Genomic DNA, 25,040 nt, shown 5'->3' on the forward strand with positions numbered 1-25,040 from the left:
ACAGTTGTGAGGTGGAGTTCTAGATGTATTATCTTACAGGTTCAGTCCAAATCCAAACTTCAAGAACTACATCAGTCTACCTCACTACAGTAAGTTTTGTTTCATCAGCCTGAAGAAGGTGTTAGCCAGTATTTTTTTTGTTTGTTTTTTTTAAATGACTGGGTGAGGATAATGGTCCCCTTTTTACAAAAAAAACAAATACATTAGATATACACTGAGAGTAAGGAACCAGTGCTACGCTGTACAATTGACCTTAAAAGCCCTCTATAATCAGCTTCTTTAAGAAAGTTTACAAATGAGAGGAGGTCATTCGGCCCATCTTGCTTGGTTGTTAGTAGTTTATTTATCTCAGAACCTCATCAGGCAGCTTTTTGAAGGATCCCAGGGTGTCAGCTTCAGCAACATTACTGGGAAGTTGGTTCCTGACTTTCACAATTCTCTGTGTAAAAAAGTGCCTCCTATTTTCTGTTCTGAATGCCCCTTTATCTAATCTCCATTTGTGACCCCTGGTCCTTGTTTCTTTTTTCAGGTTGAAAAAGTCCCTTGGGTCGACACTGTCAATACCTTTTAGAATTTTGAATGCTTGAATAAATTCTGAATAGATAAATTCTTTTAGCCTGCCTGCATATGACATGCCTTTTAAACCCGGAATAATTCTGGTCACTCTTCTCTGCACTCTTTCTACAGCAGCAATATTTTTTTTGTAGTGAGGTGACCAGAACTGAATACAATATTCTAGATAAGGTCTTACAGATGTATTGTAAGGTTTAACATTACTTCCCTTGATTTAAATAACACTTTTCACTATATATCCAAGTATTTTGTTTGCCTTTTTCTGAGTCAACATAAACTCCTAGGTCTTTTCCATAGATTCCTTCTTCAATTTCAGTACCTCCCATATAGTATTTATAATATTGCCTGCGTGCAGACACATTTGCCATGTGTCTGCCCAGTTCTGAATGCTGTCTAGATCATTTTGAATGACTTTTGCTGCTGCAACGGTGTTTGCCACTCCTATGTTTGTCATCTGCAAATTTAAAGTTTGCTTACTTTACTAGAATCCCAATCATTAATGTATAGATTAGGAATAGCAGAGGACCCAATACTGATCCTTGTGTTACTACACTGGTTACTTCGCTCCATTTTTAGGTTTCTGCACTATTCAGTACTTTCTTTTTTCTACATATTAACCACTCCCTAATCCATGTGCATGCATTTCCTTGAATCCCCACTGTGTTCATTTTGAGAATCAATCTTTTATGAGGGACTCTGTCAAAAGCTTTCTGGAAATCTAAATAAACCATGTCATACGCTTTGCAATTATCAATTGTCGATGTTGCATGCTAAAAAAAATCAAGCAGGTTAGTTAGCCACGATCTCCCTTTCCTAAAACCATGTTGACTGTCAACCAGGATACTGTTACCATATAGGTAATTTTCCCCATTTTGGTTCTTATTACAGTTTACATAATTTTACGTTTAATAGAAGTCAGGCTTATTGGTCTGTAGTTACCTGATTCTGTTTTGTGTCCCTTTTTGTTGACCTGTATTACGTTTGCAATTCTCCAGTCTGTCGGTACATCCCCTGCCTCAAGAGACTGTTGCATGATCTTGGTTCGCGGTTTGTAAATAACTTCTTTCATTTCTTTGAGTACTATTGGGAGGATCTCATCCAGCTCAGGGGATTTGTTTATTGTAAGAGCTCCTAGTCCCTTTCACACTTCTGCCTCGGTTATGCTAAAGTTATTTAAAACTGGATAGGAACAGGTTGACATGTGGGGCATGTTGTTCATATCCTCCTTTGTAAAAACTTGTGAAAAGTAATCACTTAACATATTTGTTATTTTTTTCTCTTCGTCTATGATTTTGTTATTTGTATCTCTTAGACATTTTACCGCCTCATTAAATGTTCCGGTGCTGTTATAATATTGGGGGAAAAAAAAAAAAACTTTTTGGAATTAGTTTTAGCCCCCTTAGTAATGTTCTCTTGGTCTTTCTAACTCTGTGTACTGCGTTCTTGGTCCTTTTTAAATGTTCTGTAAAGTGCCTTTTTTCTCTGGATATTTTTTTTTTAATTGATCTGTTAAACCTTTTGGGCCATTTGTTTTAGATTTTGATTTGTCTACTTTTGGGATGTAAGTGTTTTGAGCCTCTAATACTTCATTTTTGAAAAATAGCCATGCTTTTTCTGTGGATGTTTTCTCTATTTAACTTCTATCTACTTCTGTTAGTCTCTGATTCATTCCCTCATAGCTGGGCTTTTTAAAATTGTAAACCTTAGCTTTAGTCGTTACTTTTATGATTTTAAAAAGCACTTCAAATGAGACCATGTTGTGATCTGAGTTTGCCAATGGTTCTCTGACCTCTGATTTAGTTATTCTGCCTTTGTTATTTGAAAAGACTAAATCAAGACATGTTTCCCCTCTAGTCAGTGCAGTGACAAATTGCACTAGGAAGCAGACATTTGTCATTTCTACCATTTCAATTTCGGCTGTCGTGCTCCCAACTGGGTTTTTCCATCTTATATGGGGGAAGTTGAAATACCCCATTAGTATGGCTTCTCGTTTGCTACATGCATTTCTAATGTCATTGTATAACATATTATTTTGCTTGGCATCTGAATTTGGCGGTCCATAGCATGCCCCTATTATGATGCCCATTGATTTTTTGTCCATTATTCTGACCCATATTGATTCTGCGTTGTTCTTTTCTTCCAGATTTAACACCTGAGCTTCAAAACTATTTTTGATTTAAAGTGCTACCCCTCCGCCTCTTCTGTCCTGCCTATCTTTCATATACAGTGTACACCCACTAATATTATATTCATCTCTATCCCTCTTGGTTAAGCAAGTTTCTGTAACACCTATTACAACGTAGTGATAGAATAGCCACAGTGTACCAACAGTAATGAGCACTGAGCAATGCAAACAGTAGGTTTCTGCTGCACACCTCATTAGAACTTCTGTGGCATGGATGTTTCTTCTTGTAGACAGCTCTTTGCATTCTTGCAAAACTACATCACTGAACCTGTACTGGAAGGTGATGCATTCCTTAGAGATTAATGTACTGTGTTTGATTGAAACAGATTGAGCTGTCCGTATTTTGGCAGTTTTCTAGGAACTATGTATTTTGAGACTGTCAGACATAGTGTATGTAAGTTTTTTGCAACGCGCAATTATACTCTGTTACTGATTCTATGGATACCCTGTTCTGCAAGTTCCGTCTTAATATCCTGCCTTGGAAAATACAAGAATTGTTCCACAATATGTCCAACTGTGAACTGTGTTAAAAAAAAAAAAAAGAAAAAGAAACATCTGAAATAAAGTCATAAAAGGATTAAAAGCAGTTTCCACACTGTTTTTTTCAAAACAACTCAATACACATGACACAGCCAGGTTCTGTTATACTGTCTGTTTATCCCTTCAAAATTCCATTTCATCACTGGCAAGGGAGCTTGAGAGACTTAGTCTCTATGGCATCCCATCTGTTTTTGGTGGTGTCATAATCCTGCCAGCAGACTAAACCCACAAGTTTGGGTCGAACAAAATGTTACCTTGTTAAAGTTCCAACAACAGCTATTACCAAAAATAAATTTGACCCTTAAACTATTTATACATGCATATAATATCCTTTCCTAAATAGAAATCACTGCTAACTACAAAGATCTTACCTGAATAAAACAGGCTATTTATGTCTGTTTGTGTGGAGGGGATAGGTAAAAGGGAGGGATGCCTTTTATGACTTTAGCAGCCATAAAAAAATAAATCTATACTGTGTTAACTGTAGCACTCAATAAACAGGACTGATACTCCCCTTGCCTCCAAGCCCCAGCTGAATTGCTTCCCACCACCCTGCTGAAAATGGTGATCGAAGCCTTTTCTTCTTTTATGTTTTAATCAATAAGAAATGGATGGAGGGCTTCTTTGATTTCTGTAGTCAGAGTAACACATAAGAGTCTGACCTTTCCACTGGAGTTATCATGCAGCCAGGCTATGTCAATGTCAACACTCCTGATGACTTTAAATGCTGTCCTGTTGTAGCTTTCTGCTTATATATCCAGATGGGATAGATTTGAGGCTGCAGATTGTGCCACTGCACTACAGTATGATCCAATGAGGCAAGCTGTGTGTGTGTGTGTGTGTGTGTGTGTGTGTATGTGGATTAAAGAGGCAGTCTTAAACAGCCCAATGAGGAAATATAATGGCTACATTTTTACCATAAATCACTAAACTCACACTGACATTTTCTTTATGGCAGTTGTGAAGATGAAGGACATTGGTGCTGGCTAGATTCAAGAAAGATACCAGGAGGTGCCAAGCATGCTTCTTCACAGAGCTCTGTGAGTACACCTCCACCCTGGCCTGAATACCCCATGCCATTGTCCATAGAAGAGCGAGACTGCCAATTGTGTTGAATTGTGTGTTGGTTTAAATGTTCATAGGAGCCCAAATTGAGGCCACCAAACATACGTTACTTTCGACTTGAGCTGGCCTTAAACCAAAGCCTCCATAGATGAATAATGTGAACACGACAGTGCATCAGCCTGCTGCACAACCTAGCACCCATGATGTCTTACCTCATACAAATTTACATCAAATCATATCTAGTTCTTTGGGGGATTATGGGTAAATATATACTTTTTCATCAAATTATATACAGTTCATTGGAGGATTATGGAGAAGCAAGGCTTAAAAGATACTGTGGATTTTACTTATTTGCACAGACACACACATACACACTCTGTGACTCCATATGCAGCAGTGCAAGCAGCAACAGACATTAACGCATGTGTGAATTCAGATATCAAGGAATTAATTATCTGCCTATCCTAGCAAAGCAACAGGCTTTTTCTTTCTCTGTTTGTACATATATATATATATATATATATATATATATATATATATATATATATATATATATATATATATATATATATATATATATATATATATATAAACACACACACAGTGGCTCTCAAAAGTATCCACTCCCTTGGACTTTTGCACATTTTATTGTGTTACAACATGGAATCAAAATGGATTTAATTAGGAGTTTTTGCTGCTGATCAACAAATAATCAAAGTAAAAAAATTAAATCTACAAATTGTTCTAAATTGATTACAAATATAAAACAGAAAATAATTGATTGCATAAGTATTCACCCCCTTTGCTATGACACACCTAAATAAGCTCTGGTGCAACCAATTGTCTTTAGAAGTCAAATAATTAGTTGAATGGAGTCCACCTGTGTGCAATTAAGTTGTTTCACATGATTTCACGTTAAATACACCTGTCTCTGGGAGGTCCCACAGTTGGTCAGTACATTTCCTAACAAAAACTACATCATGAAGACAAAAGAACATTCAAAACAAATCCGGAATAAGGTTCTTCAAAAGTACCAATCAGGGGTAGGATATAAGAACATTTCCAAGGCATTGAATATCGCCTAGAGCACAGAAAAGTCCATTATTAAGAAATGGAGAGAATATGGCACAACTGTGAATCTGTCTAGAACAGGCTGTCCTCAAAAACAAAAAAGTATCCGGTCGAGAAGGGCACTAGTCAGGGAGGCCACCAAGAGGCCTATGGCAACTCTAAAGGAGTTACAGTCTTCCACGGCTGAGCTGGGAGACACTGTGTATATGGCAACAATAGCCCGGTTGCTTCACAAAACTGGCCTTTATGGGAGAGTGGCAAACAGAAAGCCATTGTTGGAAAAAACTCACCTGGAGGTAACAATAGTCTTCCCAAGGGGCATTTAATTTTCCACTATGACTGAGTCTGCAGGACATACTTAATATATGAATCAGTCAAGAAAATAAGTGAGGCAAGGTTTGATAGTAAATATGACTTTATATAAGAGCTGTCAATCGATTAAAATTTTTAAATCGGTTAATTTATGGACATCAGTTGATTAAATCGGTAGACTGAAATCAGTAGATTAATCTGTGCGCATTTTTAATAAAGGTAATGATATTATAGCATCTGTCCTGCATAGTAATACTAAAAAATCAATAGAATCTTAAAAAAGTCCAACAGTAATTTGGTCTTTTTAAAAGCATTTTTATTATTATTTTTATTTTAGTAAATGGAACACATTTTCACACAACATCAACTGAAGAGAAAAGACAGTTAAAATAGTAAATGAGAAGAAACGCAAGTTACAAATTACTGGTGGAACCCAAGTTAACTTCATTTGGAATTTAAACTTGTACAAAAGCTCTTCAGAAAGACGTGATACTGTTTTATCACCAATTTAATTTCAAACATCATAAACTGTCAACCTTCATTGTTGTTTTGAGGGAAATATTCACACAAATGTAAGCTCAAAACTAGGTCCAACAGCACTCTGGAATACAGCCTGCTGTTTTGAGAATAGTATTAAAACTTTCACGTTTAAAAAAAAAATGTCCATACAAATAAAACAACAATACTTCACTTGTTTTACATTTATTATACTTATAAATAATGCTTTAGTAGCGCTGTCAGATGTGCTTTGCAGAGTGACGTTATAGGGGAAAAATACTAATTTTCAAATAAACCTAAGAGTCCAATACATGTATGTGTATTGCTGGTTTTGTGAACATCTGAACGCTAATTAATACAAACCATTGCTATGTTCCCCAGCTGTTCAGATGAATGGGCTAGCGTTTTCCTTTTTATAGCTTCTTAATTAGTCATTGCAGAAAGGGAGTTACAACCTGCATTCGACATGGTCTTAGTGTCCCACATATTACAAGTTCATCAACATCCTATCAAAATCCCGTCCCGGGGGGGGGTGAGGAGCGGGGTGTTAGAGGTTAGAGCCTCTTTTTTAAAATTCCGGCTTGGGCTGAGCCGTGCCAACCCCCCTTAGTTGATGCCTATGACATCTAGAGTTACCTGAGGTCTATTAACTATTCTAAAGACTTTTACTTGGAAAGGTAAACTGAGGGCCAATCAATTCGGCAGAGCTTTGCACACCATATCATGTTGCCTGCTTAGATGAGACATAGATGTTATTTGGGACTCTGGGCACTGGGCCATGTAAAACAATCTGGGCAGAGCTACTCAACTCTTTCCAATAACAATAGGCTAGACAGTTTCATTTACTGTTTCATCATTATTCAATTTTCAGTCACTAATCCCGTTGATCTTAACTGTACCCATGCCCCAACATGCAAGTGGACACACAAGCATTTTTCAATCGACACTTTTTTGTTTTTTGTTTTTTTTCTCTTGGGACTGCAGGCTGAGGGACAATTTCTGTCTTAACTCCAACCAACCAAATAATTTATAATCACATGGATGTCTTTGAGACAGTAGTTGCTGTGTGACCCAATAACATTATTATAATATTACAGTAAGTTTAAAAAGATATTTAAGCCCACTGAGTGACAGTAATGTTACATCTAGTCACTCTCCCTGGGATCAAAGGACTGAAGCACATTCAATTCCAGTGTTTGGGAACTTAAATGGTTATTGTGTTTCTACAGTTTGGTGATTTAAAGCATTGATGCTTTAATAGACATTGTGACTCCCTGCCTTGAGGCTCAATTCCTGTCTGATTTTTGGCAGTGGGCATGGAGCTATCCAGATTAAAACGTTTTACTCCCACTGACTAGCAGCCCTTCAAAAAAAAAAGCAGTAAAGAAATACAGTTTTCAAATGCCACTGCAGCTGCTCTTGAACTTGGAGGTTTCAGTGTTTTCACATGTTCTAGTTTGCTGATATAACTTAAAATGTTTGCTTTAACCTTGCTACTACCCCTTCCTTGATGGGCACTACATTTTCATTGTGCCAGCTCTACATTTCATAAGCTAGGCAGCCTACCCCAGGTCCCCAAAACCAGAGCAGAAGACTAGCTTCCCGTTTTCAATTTATACTGACTCAGCAATTAACAAGGCCCACAGAGGCTTGCTCACCTCTCAGACACAAACCTAGGCTGGGGGGGAGGGAGGGGGAATCGTTATGGCAACGGGAGACCTCGAGCTCCTCTACTCCCAGCACAAGCAGGATCCAAATCAATGCTCTGCGGAAACCTATCCCAGGGTCTTGGGCACCAAGTTTCTCACCAGGAACTTAATATCAGAAAGAACTCCTGGATCACAAAGCAGTCATTAGGGCTCTCGGAGGACCAAACTACAGCAAAATGCCCTCCTAGTGGAAGTGGGTTTTTTCAGAAGAATCAATTACTTTAACACTGAAATCCTTTTATAGTCTAAAAATTGCTTAGCAATTTGACTGCTCTGTCATGGTTTTCCTCAAGTTACTACAGGGTTCTTGAATCATTTGTCAGTTTAGAGAGCATGTTGCAGTTAGACCATTTTTCTGAACACTGTATGTACACACTAAGTGGACATGATGTACATGTAAACATTTGCAAGATGCTATTTGTACAATTCTATTGCTTTTTGCATCCAGGTATTTTTTTCTTTATTTTGGACACTAAAGACATTAAATCAAAGTTATTTTTAACAAACAAATTGGAAATAAATACATTGGATTGGCAGTTTAATATATTATATATATATATATATATATATATATATATATATATATATATATATATATATATATATATATATATATATATAGCTCTTTTTTTAATGACAAACACTCGTTTTTACAGGAGGACAAAAATGACACTGTTATCACTGATTTTGTGTGTGAGTCACTTTGTTTGTTCAAAAAAATAAATAAAATACTTACGTATTGTGAAGAACACACCATCCGCAATGAGGGTCCCCAGAGCCAAGACACTCGCTGCAGGTTGTATACTGTCCACATGACTCCACCGGCACCCGGGTCAGCTAGGAGAAGAAGAGCAGAAAATTAAAGTCTTTCGCATCATTTCTCAACTCAGCAGCAGACCACAAAAGCCGTGAACCCATTTACACTTAGCAGTGCTGCAATCTCCTGTTGAGTTCTGAATCCAGACACTCTAAATCTCACCAGGTCTCACAGAGAGAGACAGAAATAAAAGAAAGAGACTTGCTGTATTGCCAAATAAATGTTACTTAATATTTTTAAACACAATTTTCATTTAAAAACTTATGACAAATAATTCCAGAGTAGTATGTATTCCATCACTTCAAACACACTATCATAAAATTAGGTAAAACTAGATTAAGTAGAAAAAGATGTTACCTAATACTCATCATGCTCCCTCCTGCAACAAAGCTGGTCTTCCCATTTCTCACCAATAAAACAAGCATTGCTGCAGAAGAGAGCATATATGATCTGGATACTGAACATGATCTACAGCCAGTCTAAGCAATGCATTTGTTATAAACACTGCATGTAGTTATAGCACTTAATACTTTAGAACTGTAATGGTTTCCCATTTGTGTCTGATGTGATATAAGCTGCAACACTTTCTGTGACTGTCACTAGTTTCAGCCAGTCCACAAGAAAACAGTACCCACAGAGGAATGACTAATTTGTTTCTGAGAAACACTGCAGGTAGTTTTGTAACACTAAGTTCATAGTGCACATTGTTAATAATCACAGATTGTGCACTTGCACTTTTTGCTTTTTTTTTTTAATTTATATTACTGTGCATTTATTAATTAAATTCCATTAAAAACATTTTGTCTGTTTTGCAACATTATGCTACAGAAGATCTTTACACAAACTCAGTCATAGTCAAGAATCCCTTCTCTTAAATTGCCCTAACGTTACAGTGACTCATGGGGACATGGTCAATAGAAGTCTCCAGTGACCGACATTAGGTTTGTGTCACTGTAGGGAGTAATTTCATTGTGTAGGTCAGTTTATTGTAGCAGTGATAAATGACAAAGTTTTCATAATGGTGACCCTTTTTATTCTGCCGGCTACTGACAGTCGAAAAGAAAGTATGACACATGACAATTATTTGCAGCTGGCAGAAAGAAAGACAAATGGCACCTTTGTTGACAACAAGAGTTTCAAAGTTTCATTTAAAGAATGAACAGTTTCCAGTTTGTGTCTATTGTAGTAAGATCCCTGACATTGATTGTGAATGTGGTAGATTAAGCCAAAGCCAAACCCAAAACACCCACAGGTGATTCTTAAATGCTCTCACACATACTGTAAAGGATAACCTATACAACTGAAAGACAGCTTTTCACTGACCCTACCACCCCTTTAATATACCAGGGCTTCTCTGCTACATTGCCCACACTTTCAATTCAACTCAAGGTTTGTTATTTAATAAAGGACACACATTTTCATTTCATAGTTGGACCAATTTTGATGTAAACACTTGTGTTCTTAAGCCACCGTGAAAAATCAATGCATATCAATTTACATAAATCCTACAGAGGCTGATTTTAACATGTAATCAAACATAACACTTGGTCTCGCACATGTTTCAAAATGTGTACTTCACACAGGACAGCAGTGTGGAGTAGTCGTTAGGGCTCTGGACTCAGAAAATTGTGGGTTCAATCCCAGGTGGGTGACACTGCTGCTGTACCCTTTAGCAAGGTACTTTACCTAGACTGCTCCAGTAAAAACCCAACTGCAAAAATTGTATGTAAAATAATAATTTGATGTAAAGATGTCTACTAAGAAATTAAAAATAATATTTTTCTTTAACAAAAAAAGGTTACAAACAATAGAAATTGCATTAAATTTAATTTTTGAAACCTGTTCCTAGTATCTCATCACTAAATGTACTGTTCTAACCATGAATATTTCTTTTGACCTACTGACCTACTGTTATTGTTTTTTACCCTGAGAAACATAAGATATTACAGATAGAATAAAAATAAAATAATATATGCTCCACATTCCTTTGTGCTTCATTAAGATTGAAAAAATGCTGCCCTGCAAAAGCTGCATAATTTTTGTACAGGGCAATTAAGCTATAGTTTTTTAAGCCACTTTACTGTATATTGATTTTTATATGCTGCATTTCAGCTATCAAAAATGTGGTATAAAGGTATATTTAAATGTAAATTTATGTTTCTCTAAATGTATTAGGCCATAATCACTTCTGACCAACAGGTGATGACAGCCATTACAATGCTACACAAAGGCCCCCTTCAGACTTGTTATTTTTAACCAGAAAACATTATAGCAGCAGTGGTGCCTGTCTTGTGAAAATGCCATTCCCTCAGCTGTTAGACAGCACATACTCTGGGATTTGAGGGTTGATTGTTATCTCGGGACCTGGCAGATTTATAAAGTGCAGAAACATGCAGGGATGTATTTTATGATTTAGAGTCTATTTCACACCAGTGAACTGTAAAATTATTACTCACTCCATTCTCTTTCTTAGCATAGTACCATATAGTTTGATGTGACAAATGATTTTTGAGATATTTAAACTATTTGTATATATATACACATATATACACACACACAGTGCCTTGCAAAAGTATTCAGACCCCTGACCAATTCTCTCATATTACCGAATTACAAATAGTACATTGAAATTTCGTTCTGTTTGATATTTTATTTTTAAAAACTGAAACTCAGAATCAATTATTGTAATATGACATTGGTTTTGTGTTGGGAAATATTTTTAGGAAAAATAAAAAACTGAAATATCTTGCTTGCATAAGTATTCAACCCCTGTGCTGTGGAAGCTCCCAGTTTGCACCGATGAAAGAAATTGCCCTAACGAGGACCAAATTAGCTTACCATTGGCCTCCACCTGTGAACCATTAAAGTTGTTGTCACATTTTCTGGATAAAAACCTCACTGTTGAAGGATTATTGGTAAGGCTGTGAATCTGAAGGAAAATGAAGACCAAAGCGCATTCTACAGAAGTTAGAGATAAAGTAATACAAATGCATAGATTAGGAAAAGGGTACAAAATAATATCCAAGTGTTGGGATATCCCAGTGAGTACAGTTGGAAGTGGAAGCTGCCTCACACCACCCAGGCACTGCCAAGAAAAGGCCGTCCCTCAAAACTCAGCGCTCAAACAAGGAGGAGACTTATGAGAGAAGCCACAGAGAGGCCAACAATCACTTTGAAGGAGCTACAGAGTTCAGTAACTGGGACTGGAGTAATGGTGCACCAGTCAACCATATCAAGAGCTCTGCATAACACTGGCCTGTATGGGAGGGTAGCAAGAAAGAAGCCGTTACTCAAAAAGTACCATCTGAAAGCACATCTGGAGTTTGCCAGAAAGCATGATAGTGACCCAGCTGCGATGTGGGAAAAGGTTTTGTGGTCAGATGAGACCAAGATAGAGCTTTTTGGCCAAAACTCAAAGCGCTATGTGTGGCGCAAACCTAACACTGCCCATGCCTCAAGACACACCATCCCTACAGTGAAGTATGGTGGTGGCAGCATCATGCCTTGGGGATGCTTCTCATCAGCAGGGACTGGGCATCTTGTTACAATTTAAGGAAGAATGGATGGAGCAAAATACAGGAAAATACTGCAAGAGAATCTGCTTCAGTCCGCTAAAAAACTGAAGCTTGGGAGGAAATGCACCTTTCAGCAGGACAATAATCCCAAGCACAAGGCCAAAACATTGGAGTGGCTCAAGAACAAAAAGGTGAATGTCCTACAGTGGCCCAGTCAAAGTCCTGATCTCAATCCCATTGAGAAAACTTGGCACTATTTGAAATCTGTGGTCCACAAGCGTCGTCCAACCAACCTGAAAAACCTGTAGCAAATCTGCCAAGAAGAATGGGCCAAAATCACTCCGACACTGTGTGCAAAGCTGGTACATACTTACCCCAAAAGACTTAAAGGTGTTATTGCAGCGAAAGGTGGCTCTACCAAATATTAATGTGTGGGGGTTGAATACTTATGCAAGCAAGATATTTCATTTTTTTTTTTTTTTTCTTAAAACTATTTTCCAACATAAAACCAATGTCACCTTACAATAATTGATTTTGAGTTTAAGTGTTTTAAAATAAAATATCGAACAGAATGAAATTTCAGTGTACCATTTGTAATTCAGTAATATGAGAGAATTGGTCAGGGGTCTGAATACTTTTGCAAGGCACTATATATATATATATATATATATATATATATATATATATATATATATATATATATATATATATATATATATAGTCAGTTTCCACGGGTGGAGACACGATAAATAAACACACAAAAATACAAATTACATCAGACAATTATGACCCATATTATTACATATAGGAGACCATTGTGTCTTATATTAATACCCAATGGGAAACCCACAAATTTATTGTATTTAGGCACAGGGATTGCACTGCACTTCATGTGCAGGTAAAACGGAATAATATGTGAGCACGGGGAATTTTGCTTTAATATATTCATGCCCCTGCAGTTGCACCCAAGACATACAACGTGTTCTGTATGTTTGATTTTTCTTTTCAATCAAGTCTAGGGTTTGTGCTGCATAAAAGCAGCATGTTTTCACTCAGTCAGGGTTGTGTGTTCGGGAGTGGAGAACGGGAGAGAGAGAGAGATGTCGTATGTCTGTATGTCTGATTATGTATGATTTTAAAACATATTTATATGGTCTATAATATAGCTACATATTCAGATGTGCCTACAACCAGCTGCACTGTATTTGCTCTAGCTACAAACAAACTGCACCATCTGTCCCTCTGTCCCTACTGCCTGAACCAGTATTGTTAAATACCAAAATGCCATATTACAAAACATAAATTCTGTAGGCATTATTAAAATAACGGTGGAGGATGAGCTCTCATTGTATTACATGTATATGAGACTTTTTCTTTAGTGCGCCTCGGAATATCGTTCCATCTTTTCTTAATCTCCTCCGCTGTTCTTATAATAATGCCTACACTCTAGAAGTAAAGGCTCTCGTTAGAACCTTGCTTTGCCACTGTGGGGAGACCTTTTTAGGTGTGTCTAACAACCTTTTTTACATGGATTCTATGTTCTCTATTTGAAGACTTTCATTTTGTCATGTAAGCTATGAAACATGTACTGAAAACTGTTTGCAAAACAATACAATATTATAAACCGCAATTTACAAACTGACTTGATCAGAAGGGTTAAAAAATATATCGCTTTGCAAAATGTTATTAAATGTTTCTTTGTCCTTGAAAACAATGTCTCCTCCTTGCTGCAGACAAGTCTCCCACATCACCTTACCTTTACATAGCCTACTGTCTGACTGCTGCAAATTAATGCCTGCTTTTCAGAGTTCTTAAAATAATCAAGCAAATGTGAGTGCCGCAATTACCGCCAGCTTTAATAAATTAGACGGAATATTTAATAGACCTAATTTGCAAAATCCCCTCCCAATTTTAGCGGTTTTGTTCATAAACGCCCCAGAATTACATATGCATATACAGAATTACATATGCATCAAGGGCTAAAGTGCACAGAAACATTGCCCTGACAAATCACGTGTAATTGTGTGTTTATGCCATTGTGTGTGTTTTATAAATCCCATCCAAGAATTTAAAACCCTATGCACAATCCTTTTATAAATCTGGGCTCCAGTGAGCTGGTTTCCAAGCTGGCTTAGGCTCACAGCCATCAACATCAAAGATGGAGTGTGTGAACCACATGTGTGTGTAAGTCACAACACTACCACCACCAGCTTACAGGGGCAGCACTGAGAATTTTACACACTTAGGGACCTTGATAATTTCACTAGGGGGTGTCTAGGCATCATTTTAAGTTGATTTAAAGGCTTTGCCGAGTGTGGACTTGGATTTGGTCCCCACTTGGCTACCGAGTCCCCACTTGGTGAATGTGTAACCACAACTAAGTGCCCATTTAGATAGGCAGACGAGAACACACACACACACACACACACACACACACACACACACATGTATATATTGTTTTATATATGATACATTTGCAATATCTTGGTTTTTTTTATCCACCAATATATTATTGCTATTGTTTATTATTCAAAAAAAAAAAAAAAGAGACAAAAGTGGTACCATACTTGAAATATAACATGGACCCTGGTTCAAATCCCAGCTCAGCCACTGACTCACTGTGTTACCCTAAGCAAGTCACTTAACCTCCTTGTAGAGGTTGATGCATAGTTCACACACCCTAGTCTTGTATCTTGTAAAGCGCTTTGTGATGGTGGTCCACTATGAAAGGCGTTATATAAAAATAAAGATTATTATTATTACAATTCAGATTTGGGTAAATGGCCATTCATCCAGACCCTAACTGTAATGTTCCCTCACTCCAGTTCCAACCTAACCTGGATTTCACTTCTTTAGGTTAACACACAGTATTACATAATTCCATGGAATTTATATCAGTGATTACAAATACTATTAGAAGGATACACTGATGTGTTCCAATCAACACAAAATACAAATGCAGGAACCACAGGGGTAAGTCACACCAGCTTTGCCCAACCGCAGTCAAACGAGACTCACTGCGGCCTGCTTGTACCTGCAGGGAGCACCATGCAAGTCTTTGCTAATTAGCTTGCAGTCTAATGTGGAAGTCATGGAGTGGCTTACTTTAACACCTCCCTTTTAGGCATGAAGAGCCGAAAAAGACTCATTGCCCTTTCATTCCCTTTATATAGAAAAGTATACCAGTGCTGCCTACAAGATAAGGTGGTCCAGTTGAAGCTCTTGCAGATGTTACACTACCAGTATAGGAACATCACAGCATGAGGAGAATCTATAAAACATATTTTAGAGCAGATCAATATTTTGCTCAACTAGTTTAAGGAGCAGTGCTAGAGTCACAATACACATATTCAATAACAGGCAATTTGAGTAATATATGTTGGTGCAATATGAACATCACATTTCTAATAATTATCCTAGGAGACACCTGTATTAAAATGTTCTACTTTTGTACCATCTAGAGGAGTTATAAGCTGTGATGAATTTCATTATGACTGAAATGTATATAGTCTTTATTTTGGAAAATTAAGAAAGATATTTTCAAACCCCAACTTTATGCAATATCTTCTACAGAAAGTCAAATGTAAAATAAAATGGTGTCAGCTGCAAAAACGCAAGCCTTACAGGCTGCACAATGCCACCACCAATGAACCAATGGATCGAAACTTGATGCACTTCTGTAGCAGTGAGGTAACCTTTGAGCCATGATGTCTTGGTCAACTAGATCAAAAGCCTTCACCTGTTCAACCATGACAGTGAGTGTACACTGGTCCTTTGCTATATAAATGTCACAGGTAATACCAGGCATGAGGAAAATGTGTGTTTAAATACATAAAAAACAGCACAGAATTATACATATGAACATAAATAGGAATATATCCTAAATGAAGACACTATCATTAGATGGTGGATTTTAGATATCATATATTCAGCTGAACATTGATTGACGCTGTATGAAAATAATTCAAATTATTACAATACAGTTACATAATACTGTAAGCAAAATATCATTGGCACACTTTTTTGATTATTCAAATTTAGCTGCACTTAAAATAAACTCTCAGTGTTCACAAATTGGTTGCTGTCCTATTTCTCATTAAACATTAATGACTTCATACGGTTTCCCATCAACAGTTAATAAAATGTGCAATGTGTCATGTGTTCTTGATTTCTGTGTCCCCTGGCTCAATCCTTTGAGTATATGGGGAACTTTTTGTTTCAAGAACACCCACCAGTAACAAGGTTTCCATCAATTGATCAAACATCTAAAAAATAGTGTTTCTCAAGGAATTGGAACCCTCATTATTCCTGATTATGATCATACCCTTACAGACATTATTAATAATGTACAGCAAGTCACTTTCTCACATTAACATCATCAATCAGTGCCAAATCCAATTTATTTTGTAAAAAAAAAATACATACCATGGCATAATATTCTCTAATTGTAGCTGGATTTTAACAAATCCCCTCTTTTCTTCAAGTAGAATGCAATATGTTTAATGAACTTCAGCATCTATTTTTTTACAATTGTCTTTAATTGAATTGCAATCGCTACATCCCCTGCCTTTAATTTTTCAGCAATATAAATGCTGGTAAAGAATGTCAGGTGTTTATAATGGGTGTTTTGGTTCAATGCTGAGCAGTCCTCTAATATCATATACTAAGGATTTAAACCTCAGTGTTAAAAAAAAAAGTCACCAGGATGTAATAGGATGAAATGGGACAGAATGATGTTTCCAGCCTATACCAAGCCATTTTTTAAAGACTGCATAAGAAATGAAAATAAACTAAAATTAGCAGGGCTTGTTTTCCTCTTTGGGAAGATGAATATCTCTTGGAATCAAAGGCATAGTGCATGATCGGGAAGGGTTGGCATATAGTTGTTGAACCATCCTGATATCATCTCAACCAATGCTTTGCAGAGACCTGCAGATTGGAGATTATCTTTTTGCTAAATATTCACCCAATTGGATTTGCACTGATGAGTGGAGCAATCCTATTTTCTAGAAAGTAGAAACTACCATGCTTTATATCTCATTATAAAATGCCTTATACCTCTGTAAAATATTACACCAAATGACTTTTTTAAAGTGGTAATAAACTTGTAGGCAATTTTCAAAACTACATTGGGAAATATGAACGAATATAAACATGGCATGAACACTATTTCTATAAAAACCACTTGGCTAAGAACTATTTTTGTTTTTATGACAATAAAGTTGGTTGGACATTTACAAATAACCGCTGTATTCTCAACAATGTGTGCTGAAGTTTTCACAGGTATTGTGCTAAGTGACAAAATAAATAAATAAATGGAATTGAACCAAGAATTGGCAATGAAGTTCTAGCTGGATATCTTCCAATTACCTCATTTTGAGCTTTTCTTGCAAACTCAAGTAATTAAACCTGGAAAGATAGTGTTTCAAGCAGAAACAGAACTACAAAATTAAATATAGCACAATATTTCTTAATTACATTTGGATTCCATACTTTCTGTGCTCCTACACCACAGAAGATAATATTAATGATGTATGAATATCTTCCATAGCATGACACATAATTTCTCTCTCTCTCTCTCTCTCTCTCTCTCTCTCTCTCTCTCTCTGCCACCAGAGAGTACTCACAATGTCATTGTCATTGATTTATTATCACTGAAACAGGGCCAATGTTTTCAATACAATACATTTGTGTCGCTCCCTGAATGAGTGATGTGGATTGGGTAGTTTTACTCTGTGAATATCTTCTCAGGAGGGGCCAGAGGGCACGTTGAATCAATGCAGTGTCTAATGCACACAATCCTCTGCAAAGGGATAAACAAAGGGAGGAGGGGCCATTTTTCCCATATGTAATCATTTCTTCATCATACAAATCTTTGAATGTTATACAGTACTGTGCAAACGTTTTAGGTAGGTGTGAAAAAATGTTGTAAAGTAAGAATGCGTTCAAAAATAGACATGTTAATAGATTATAATTATCAATTAACAAAATGCAAAGTGAGTGAACAGAAGAAAAATCTACATCAAATCAATATTTGGTGTGACCACCCTTTGCATTGCATTGAGGACACCATTAATTCTGACCAAATCCCCAACTCCATTTGCAGAAATACAGCCCCAAACTTGCAAGGAACCTACACCATGCTTCACTGTTGCCTGCAGACACTCATTCGTGTACCGCGCTCCAGCCCTTCAGCGAACAAACTGCCTTTTGCTACAGCCAAATATTTCAAATTTTGACTCATCAGTCCAGAGCACCTGCTGCTATTTTTCTGCACCCCAGTTCCTGTGTTTTCGTGTACAGCTGAATCGCTTGGCCTTGTTTCCACATCGGAGGTATGGCTTTTTGGCCGCAAGTCTTCCATGAAGGCCACTTCTGACCAGACTTCTCCGGACAGTAGATGGGTGTACCAGGGTCCCACTGTTTTCTTCCAATTCTGAGCTGATGGCATTGCTGGACATTTTCCAATTGCGAAGGGAAGTAAGCATGATGTGTCTTTCATCTGATGCAGTAAGTTTCCTTGGCCGACCACTGCGTCTACGGTCCTCAACATTGCCCGTTTCTTTGTGCTTCTTCAAAAGAGCTTGGACAGCACATCTGGAAACCCCTGTCTGCCTTGAAATTTCTGCCTCGGAGAGAACTTGCTGATGCAGTATAACTACCTTGTGTCTTGTTGCTGTGCTCAGTCTTGCCATGGTGTATGACTTTTGACAGTAAGCTGTCTTCAGCAACCTCACCTTGTTAGCTGAGTTTGGCTGTTCATCACCCAGTTTTATTCCAAAGCCATTGCTTAAAGAAAAAAATAAGCGAACACGTTTGGTGTTCGCCAAAAGGCATGTGGGAGACTCCCCAAACATATGGAAGGTGGTACTGGTCAGATGAGACTAAAATTGGCCATCAAGGAAAACGCTATGTCTGGCGCAAACCCAACACCTCTCATCACCCCGAGAACACCATCCCCACAGTGAAGCAAGGGGGGTCAATACTTTCGCAAGCCATTGTACATATTGAATTGATGATCATTAGCACCTGTTTGGTATAATTGTTTAATCATACACCTGATTATATGCCTACAAAATCCCTGACTTTGTGCAAGTGTACCTAGAAGAATTGATGCTGTTTTGAAGGCAAAGTGTGGTCACACCAAATATGGATTTGATGTAGATTTTTCTTCTGTTCACTCACTTTTCATTTAGTTAATTGATAAATATAATCTATTAACAAAAATGTTTTTGAAAGCATTCTTACTTTATAGCATTTTTTCCCACCTGCCTAAAACTTTTGCACAGTACTGTATGTCTAAGTAGACAAGTTTGACTTTTATGACTCTACTATCTTTTGCCTTAAATGACCAGAACTGGTTAGACCGGCATGAGGCGTCTCAGATTTGCCTTCCTAACCCCTCTCTTCCCAGCCCCTCCAGTAACTTTCTTAGACACAATCAAATCAAGACCACTTCACATTAAAACAAAAACAATGTGAATAGGTACAGATGTTATTTTGCTGTTGCCTGTAGCAATTTTAAACGCGTACACTCAGAATGCCGGAAGATTGGAACAATATCTTAGTAATTGTAGTAGATAACACAGGACTCATTTATACGGCCCGGAAAATTGGACAGTCCTGCTGGCTGCCTGGAGGCATAGAAATGTATGGAGTAGATAAAATTTGTCAAGCAAAAAATAAAGTGGAGCCAAAACTGGTAAAACTGCTGTTCCTGAGATTGTAGGAGCGCCAGAGTGGAAAAACTGCAAAGATGAGACATTATCCTACCAATCCATTAGATTATTGTTAATGCATCTCTCAGGCTCTGAGAGAGGTACCGTAAAAAGTGATGTATAAGTTTCACCGGTGTATAAGTAACAACAATTTCAGGAAAAAGCCTATAGGTCACACCGGGGTATAAGTCGCTCCCCCCTTTTTAGGACCCCCTAAAAATACCTAGAAGATAGACCTATACAAAAGTTTTTAGAGTATAGAATGAAGGTAATTGACAAACAGCAACATGAGAAAATAATAACGGGATAGGTTAAAGATTTACAATACAAACTTCTTTCAGTTTATGGGCACCATTCACAAAATGTTAAGTCAAGAGTTATTTAAAGAATGTTTTGATTGATAAAATAGTTTTGTATTAAATCAACAACAGTCAAGAACTGTTTAATGAATCCATCAAATAGACTTTAAAAAGGGCCCAATGAATCCAAGTCTTCTCTAATGATTGGCTCAATGGAAAAGAGGCTGAATAATATTATCTCTAAGGAGCACAGCTGATCCAAACGAAGGGGTGTCCTACATTCTCACATAAATATAGATATTCAGCATGAAATGTTCAGCACCTTACATGCCTTCTTAAAGAACTGCTTCCTGTTAGGGTCTTTCTACTCTGTTTCATTAAACTAAAAAAGGTCCTTGAAAAAATAACAAAATACAACAATCAAAACACATATCCAATTCGCTGACTTCTACTTAGACCAGGATATGTAGTCATACAAAAATGTAATATATCAAGCTCATCTTTCAGTAATACTTTTACACTGCAGTTGTGTTAGCAATTTCAGCTAATTTATTTGCAAATCCTAATTATGCAGTATAACTATTTGTTAAAGCAAAACATTCAGTACAAGCACTCTGCCATTCAAAAAAATGCTGTACTCACTAACTTTCAAAATTACAGATCGTAGATTTGAGAGTAGGAAGCCGAATGAATTGCTATTCAAAACAAAGATTGTGTGTATTGTATAAGAATGATTTGGTGTGTGTAAGGAAACATATGTGTGACCTTATCGTTAGTTCTATATTAAAAAAAAAAAAAATAGCAATAGAATAACTATATATTTAACTTAATGCTTAAGTCAAATAAAAATAAATAATTCAGTTGATTTTTTTAAAAGGTCACTGAAGTTTTTTTCCTTGCTTTGTTTACACATTTACGTGTCGATGTTCTTATCACTGCCTCATAGCTGTGTTTGCACGGGGGGTTGGCCAAACCAAAATCAACAAATAAGTTCAGGAAACGAGCCTCATGTCCAGACTGGAACACTGCTTGCTATTTAATAGCACACACAAATCTCTGCCAGCTCTCCCTTCTGTACAAACACCAATGTCAGCTCAGCCAAAGGTATGTTGACTTTCCATCACCTTTTACAGTTTGGGTTGACAGCCCTCCAAAATCTAATGGCACTAGGCAATGTTGTTATAAAAAGATACAAGCTGCAATACTTGTCTCATCAGATCTATTCTAACCTGTTGTGGAGGAGCACAGTTAAGTGTTCATTTTTGCTTTTCCATTTTACCTTTAGGTTCAATGTAATTAGAGGTATAGGCACTTAAATCATACCATCATGTATTTGCGTCTTGGTCAGTCTTAAGAAAGCAATTCTTTTCCATGTTATACCCTATAGACACCAATCATCTTGGACTACTTTACCTGACAGGTAGTTCAAGATTAGTTCTGATTGGGTCTGTGAAAGCAAACAAGACAGTGTTTTAAAACACCGCTGTGGAACTGTCTCTGACAAGATAGGGATTATTTTTTTGTGCGGATTCAGAAGGAAGTTTTAGTAACAGAAATTCAAACAAGCGTTTCACTTTCCAAGACAAGTGTTAGCATACTTCTGCAAAGCCCATGATAAATATGCTCTCAGGCACTCCTAACATCCCTTATGGAGGTGGGGGATAGGTTACAGTCTTGAACACCTGTGACTGGTTTGTCACGGTAAAGGTTGCTTACAGCTGAGTGCTTTACTTTAAAACCAACTGTTTCAAAATGATTCAGGGCACAACACAGCGTATGATACTTGGCAGCAACAATCTGAAAAATGGTTGGCATTTCAGAGAGGCTGTCAGGTAGGGTTACAAAGCTGCAAGGAGTTGTTTTTAATAAATAATTATTATTATTGTTAACATAGTGAATGTCTTACACAGACAATACTTCTATTTAACAACTTTGTTATTTTCAGCAAATAACATGATTTATTATTAATGTATTATTATTATTATTATGTATACAACAAAAGCCCATTAAACCTCAATATTGGCAATACTGTTACTACGACTACTACTACTAATAATAATAATAATAATAATTTTGAAGGAGATTGAAGTGTGTGATCCCACTGAGCTGAAGTCTAATAAAATCACTAATCTTTAATCTAAATCAGTGGTCTCAATCTAATATTACGTTGCAATAAAACAGAGCCACTATGGGAGCTTAAACTCAAGAACTGACATGTTTAACTACAAGATGAACACCAAGCAGTTTGTGAGCAGAAATTAGAGGCAGTCAAAGTAAGAAGATGAAACACAACTAACTTTATTCTTTTCGATGGAAAAAGCAGATACAAAGTATGCAAGGGAGAATCTTCCACAACGTAAACTCCTGCTTTCAAGCCAAGACAGCTCCTCTTAAGTGAATTTTACAGTAATTCAAGATGCATTGTACGGGATAAGCAAGACCTCCTTGGGCCTGAGGGAGGCTGAGGAAAATGCAATGATGTCTCTCGCCTCGATCCGCCCCCTCTCTCTCCTAACTGGATTTGCACTCTGCCTTGCATATTTGGTTCCAGAAGCACATGCAAACATATCAATACTAATTCGACAATTATATTTTATCTGGTCTTTAGGGCTTTCTATAAGAAAGGCAAGACATACAGTTGGATATTTGTGTTGTGGAAAAAAAAACAAAAAGATAAACACGAGAGAAGAGAACAATATTTAGAAATAGTATGTATGTTGTAATTCAGATACACATATATATATATATATATATATATATATATATATATATCACCTTTTAAAATACTGGTAGGAGGGGTCTTTATCAGTAATATATTTTGCATGCAGGTGGCAATATACAATATAGGTGGGCGAAATACATTTCACTCTCTATCCTGGTTCCACATATACGAAATACCTAGGGATACAATAATACTAATAACAAGACTTCACAAAGTCTTGCTCACAGGTAAGGATTACATGGTACCCTAGTGATTGTCATTAAATATTTCGATTATAATTGAAATTCAAGGGAATCCTACCCTACTAGTGAGTAGCCTTTCAATGTGTTGCTCTCAATTTCCCTAGGCTCTATGGTACAGTTAACATAACTTTCAGTATGTATGTTCTTGCACTCAAATTAGAAAGTGGAAGACATTTAGCCAAAACAATTAAAAACCACCATGGGCCCAGTTTACCATTGCATACAACAGAGCTCACCAACAGCTGCTAGGATTTTTTAGATTAAAATGCTTTTAAAGACTTGTTTTTAAATTTGTCAGTTACGTCGACATTGTGCTGTAGTGTAGGTCTATAGCACCCACATTTGCAAAAAACTGTTTTTACAATGCAGGGGTGTCAGTGATTCATTATACTAATGGATCAGAGCCCTGGAGTGTAATGGAGCAAAGAGCAACGAGGGAGCCCCACTGACCAATAAGTTAACCAATAATTCAAACAGTGGCGGTGGAAGCTTTTTACGATCGGAAAACTGAAAATAATTAAGGTCCTTTATAAATCGCGGCGAGATCTTCAGAAAATGTAGCTCAATTGCAACAAAAAGCATGAACAAAAAGCATGAAAATTCACAGAAATTTTGTTCTAGTGCCTTAATTATGAAGGTCATTTAAAAAGTCTTACAAACAGCATTTCGTTTTCTTATTTAATAAAAATACCAATCTCAAATTGCAGAATCGTGAAACTAGAATTATTTTTTAATGGCAATTTTATATACATGTATAAGTACAAATGTTTTACAGTAAATCGCTTACAAAAAAAGACTGACCAGTGCACTTAGAGTATTTCAAGGTAAATAAAATTGTAACACAAAAGTGAGCCCAGACATGCCTGTATATTTACAGTGTATACACATTCAATTTCAAACAAAAATGCGCTTCCTAAATTTTTCATATACTGCCAAGCATGGTCGATAGCACCTTTTATGAAACTGATGCAGACTTTCTTTTTGTCTGAATTCGTGCTGTACTGTCTGTACAGGAATACAAGTGATGATGTGAGCATTCCCTAGGGCTTTACCGGAAAACTGTTCTTCATTTAAACTTTAGGTACCTCCGACATAAAAGCGAACTTGGTTTGTGAAGCCCCTCCTGCCCCCACAGTTCCGCCGCCTGTGACTAACTAAAGTAATCAATTATTTTATTTTTATGCTTTTAATAAAATGCTTTTTAGTTATTTTATTAAGTTTGTCTCAAGTTATTTTCAGTTTTTCTTCTTCCCAATTTAGATTTTTTTTTTTTTATACAATGAAGGTCATTAAAAAATGAAAGATTTTGTCAAACCCTGATCAAGTGGCCTCTGTGAACCACAAAACCTTTCTCCCTTTACTCAAAATAAATCAGACTAATCTGTTCTCATGTCCATTTTCCTGGGGGGAATGCCTTTTGTTGTTTCTTGTCTTGGATGTATAACTCAATTAGTTATTAGCTTCTTCACTGAAATGTAAATCCAGTTTTTTTTCGCAAATCAATAGTGAAGGTCATGTAGTCGTATCCCATAGAAAGAGCATTACAGAAAATAAGCAAAAGGACTGTCAGCCCCACACAGCCACAGAACATTAACCTTCTGAAGAACACCACGTGCAAATCTCTATTTGAACTCATGGAATGTTGCCCTTTAAGTCATGTATTTATCTTGTTTTAATTATATTAGAAACAGGCAATATTCCATTAACTGACTAACCAAGTGCAGTAATCAATGGGCTGGGTGGCAGGACCCTACATCATGAGCCTCTATACAGT

At 36.8% G+C, this 25,040-nt stretch overlaps 1 protein-coding gene across 2 annotated transcripts in view; it reads right to left on the reverse strand.

The window, feature by feature from the left end:
• Positions 1 to 25,040, reverse strand: part of plxna4 (plexin A4) — a 242,437-nt gene that overhangs the window by 88,266 nt on the left and 129,131 nt on the right. For both annotated transcript variants that reach the window (XM_041257784.1, XM_041257783.1), the window contains exon 5: positions 8,690 to 8,790. In XM_041257784.1, the coding sequence (XP_041113718.1) occupies positions 8,690 to 8,790 (101 nt within the window). The remainder of the gene's footprint in view (positions 1 to 8,689; positions 8,791 to 25,040) is intronic.

This window comes from Polyodon spathula, chromosome 8, assembly GCF_017654505.1.
Source record: "Polyodon spathula isolate WHYD16114869_AA chromosome 8, ASM1765450v1, whole genome shotgun sequence".
Taxonomy (NCBI): Eukaryota; Metazoa; Chordata; class Actinopteri; order Acipenseriformes; family Polyodontidae; genus Polyodon; species Polyodon spathula.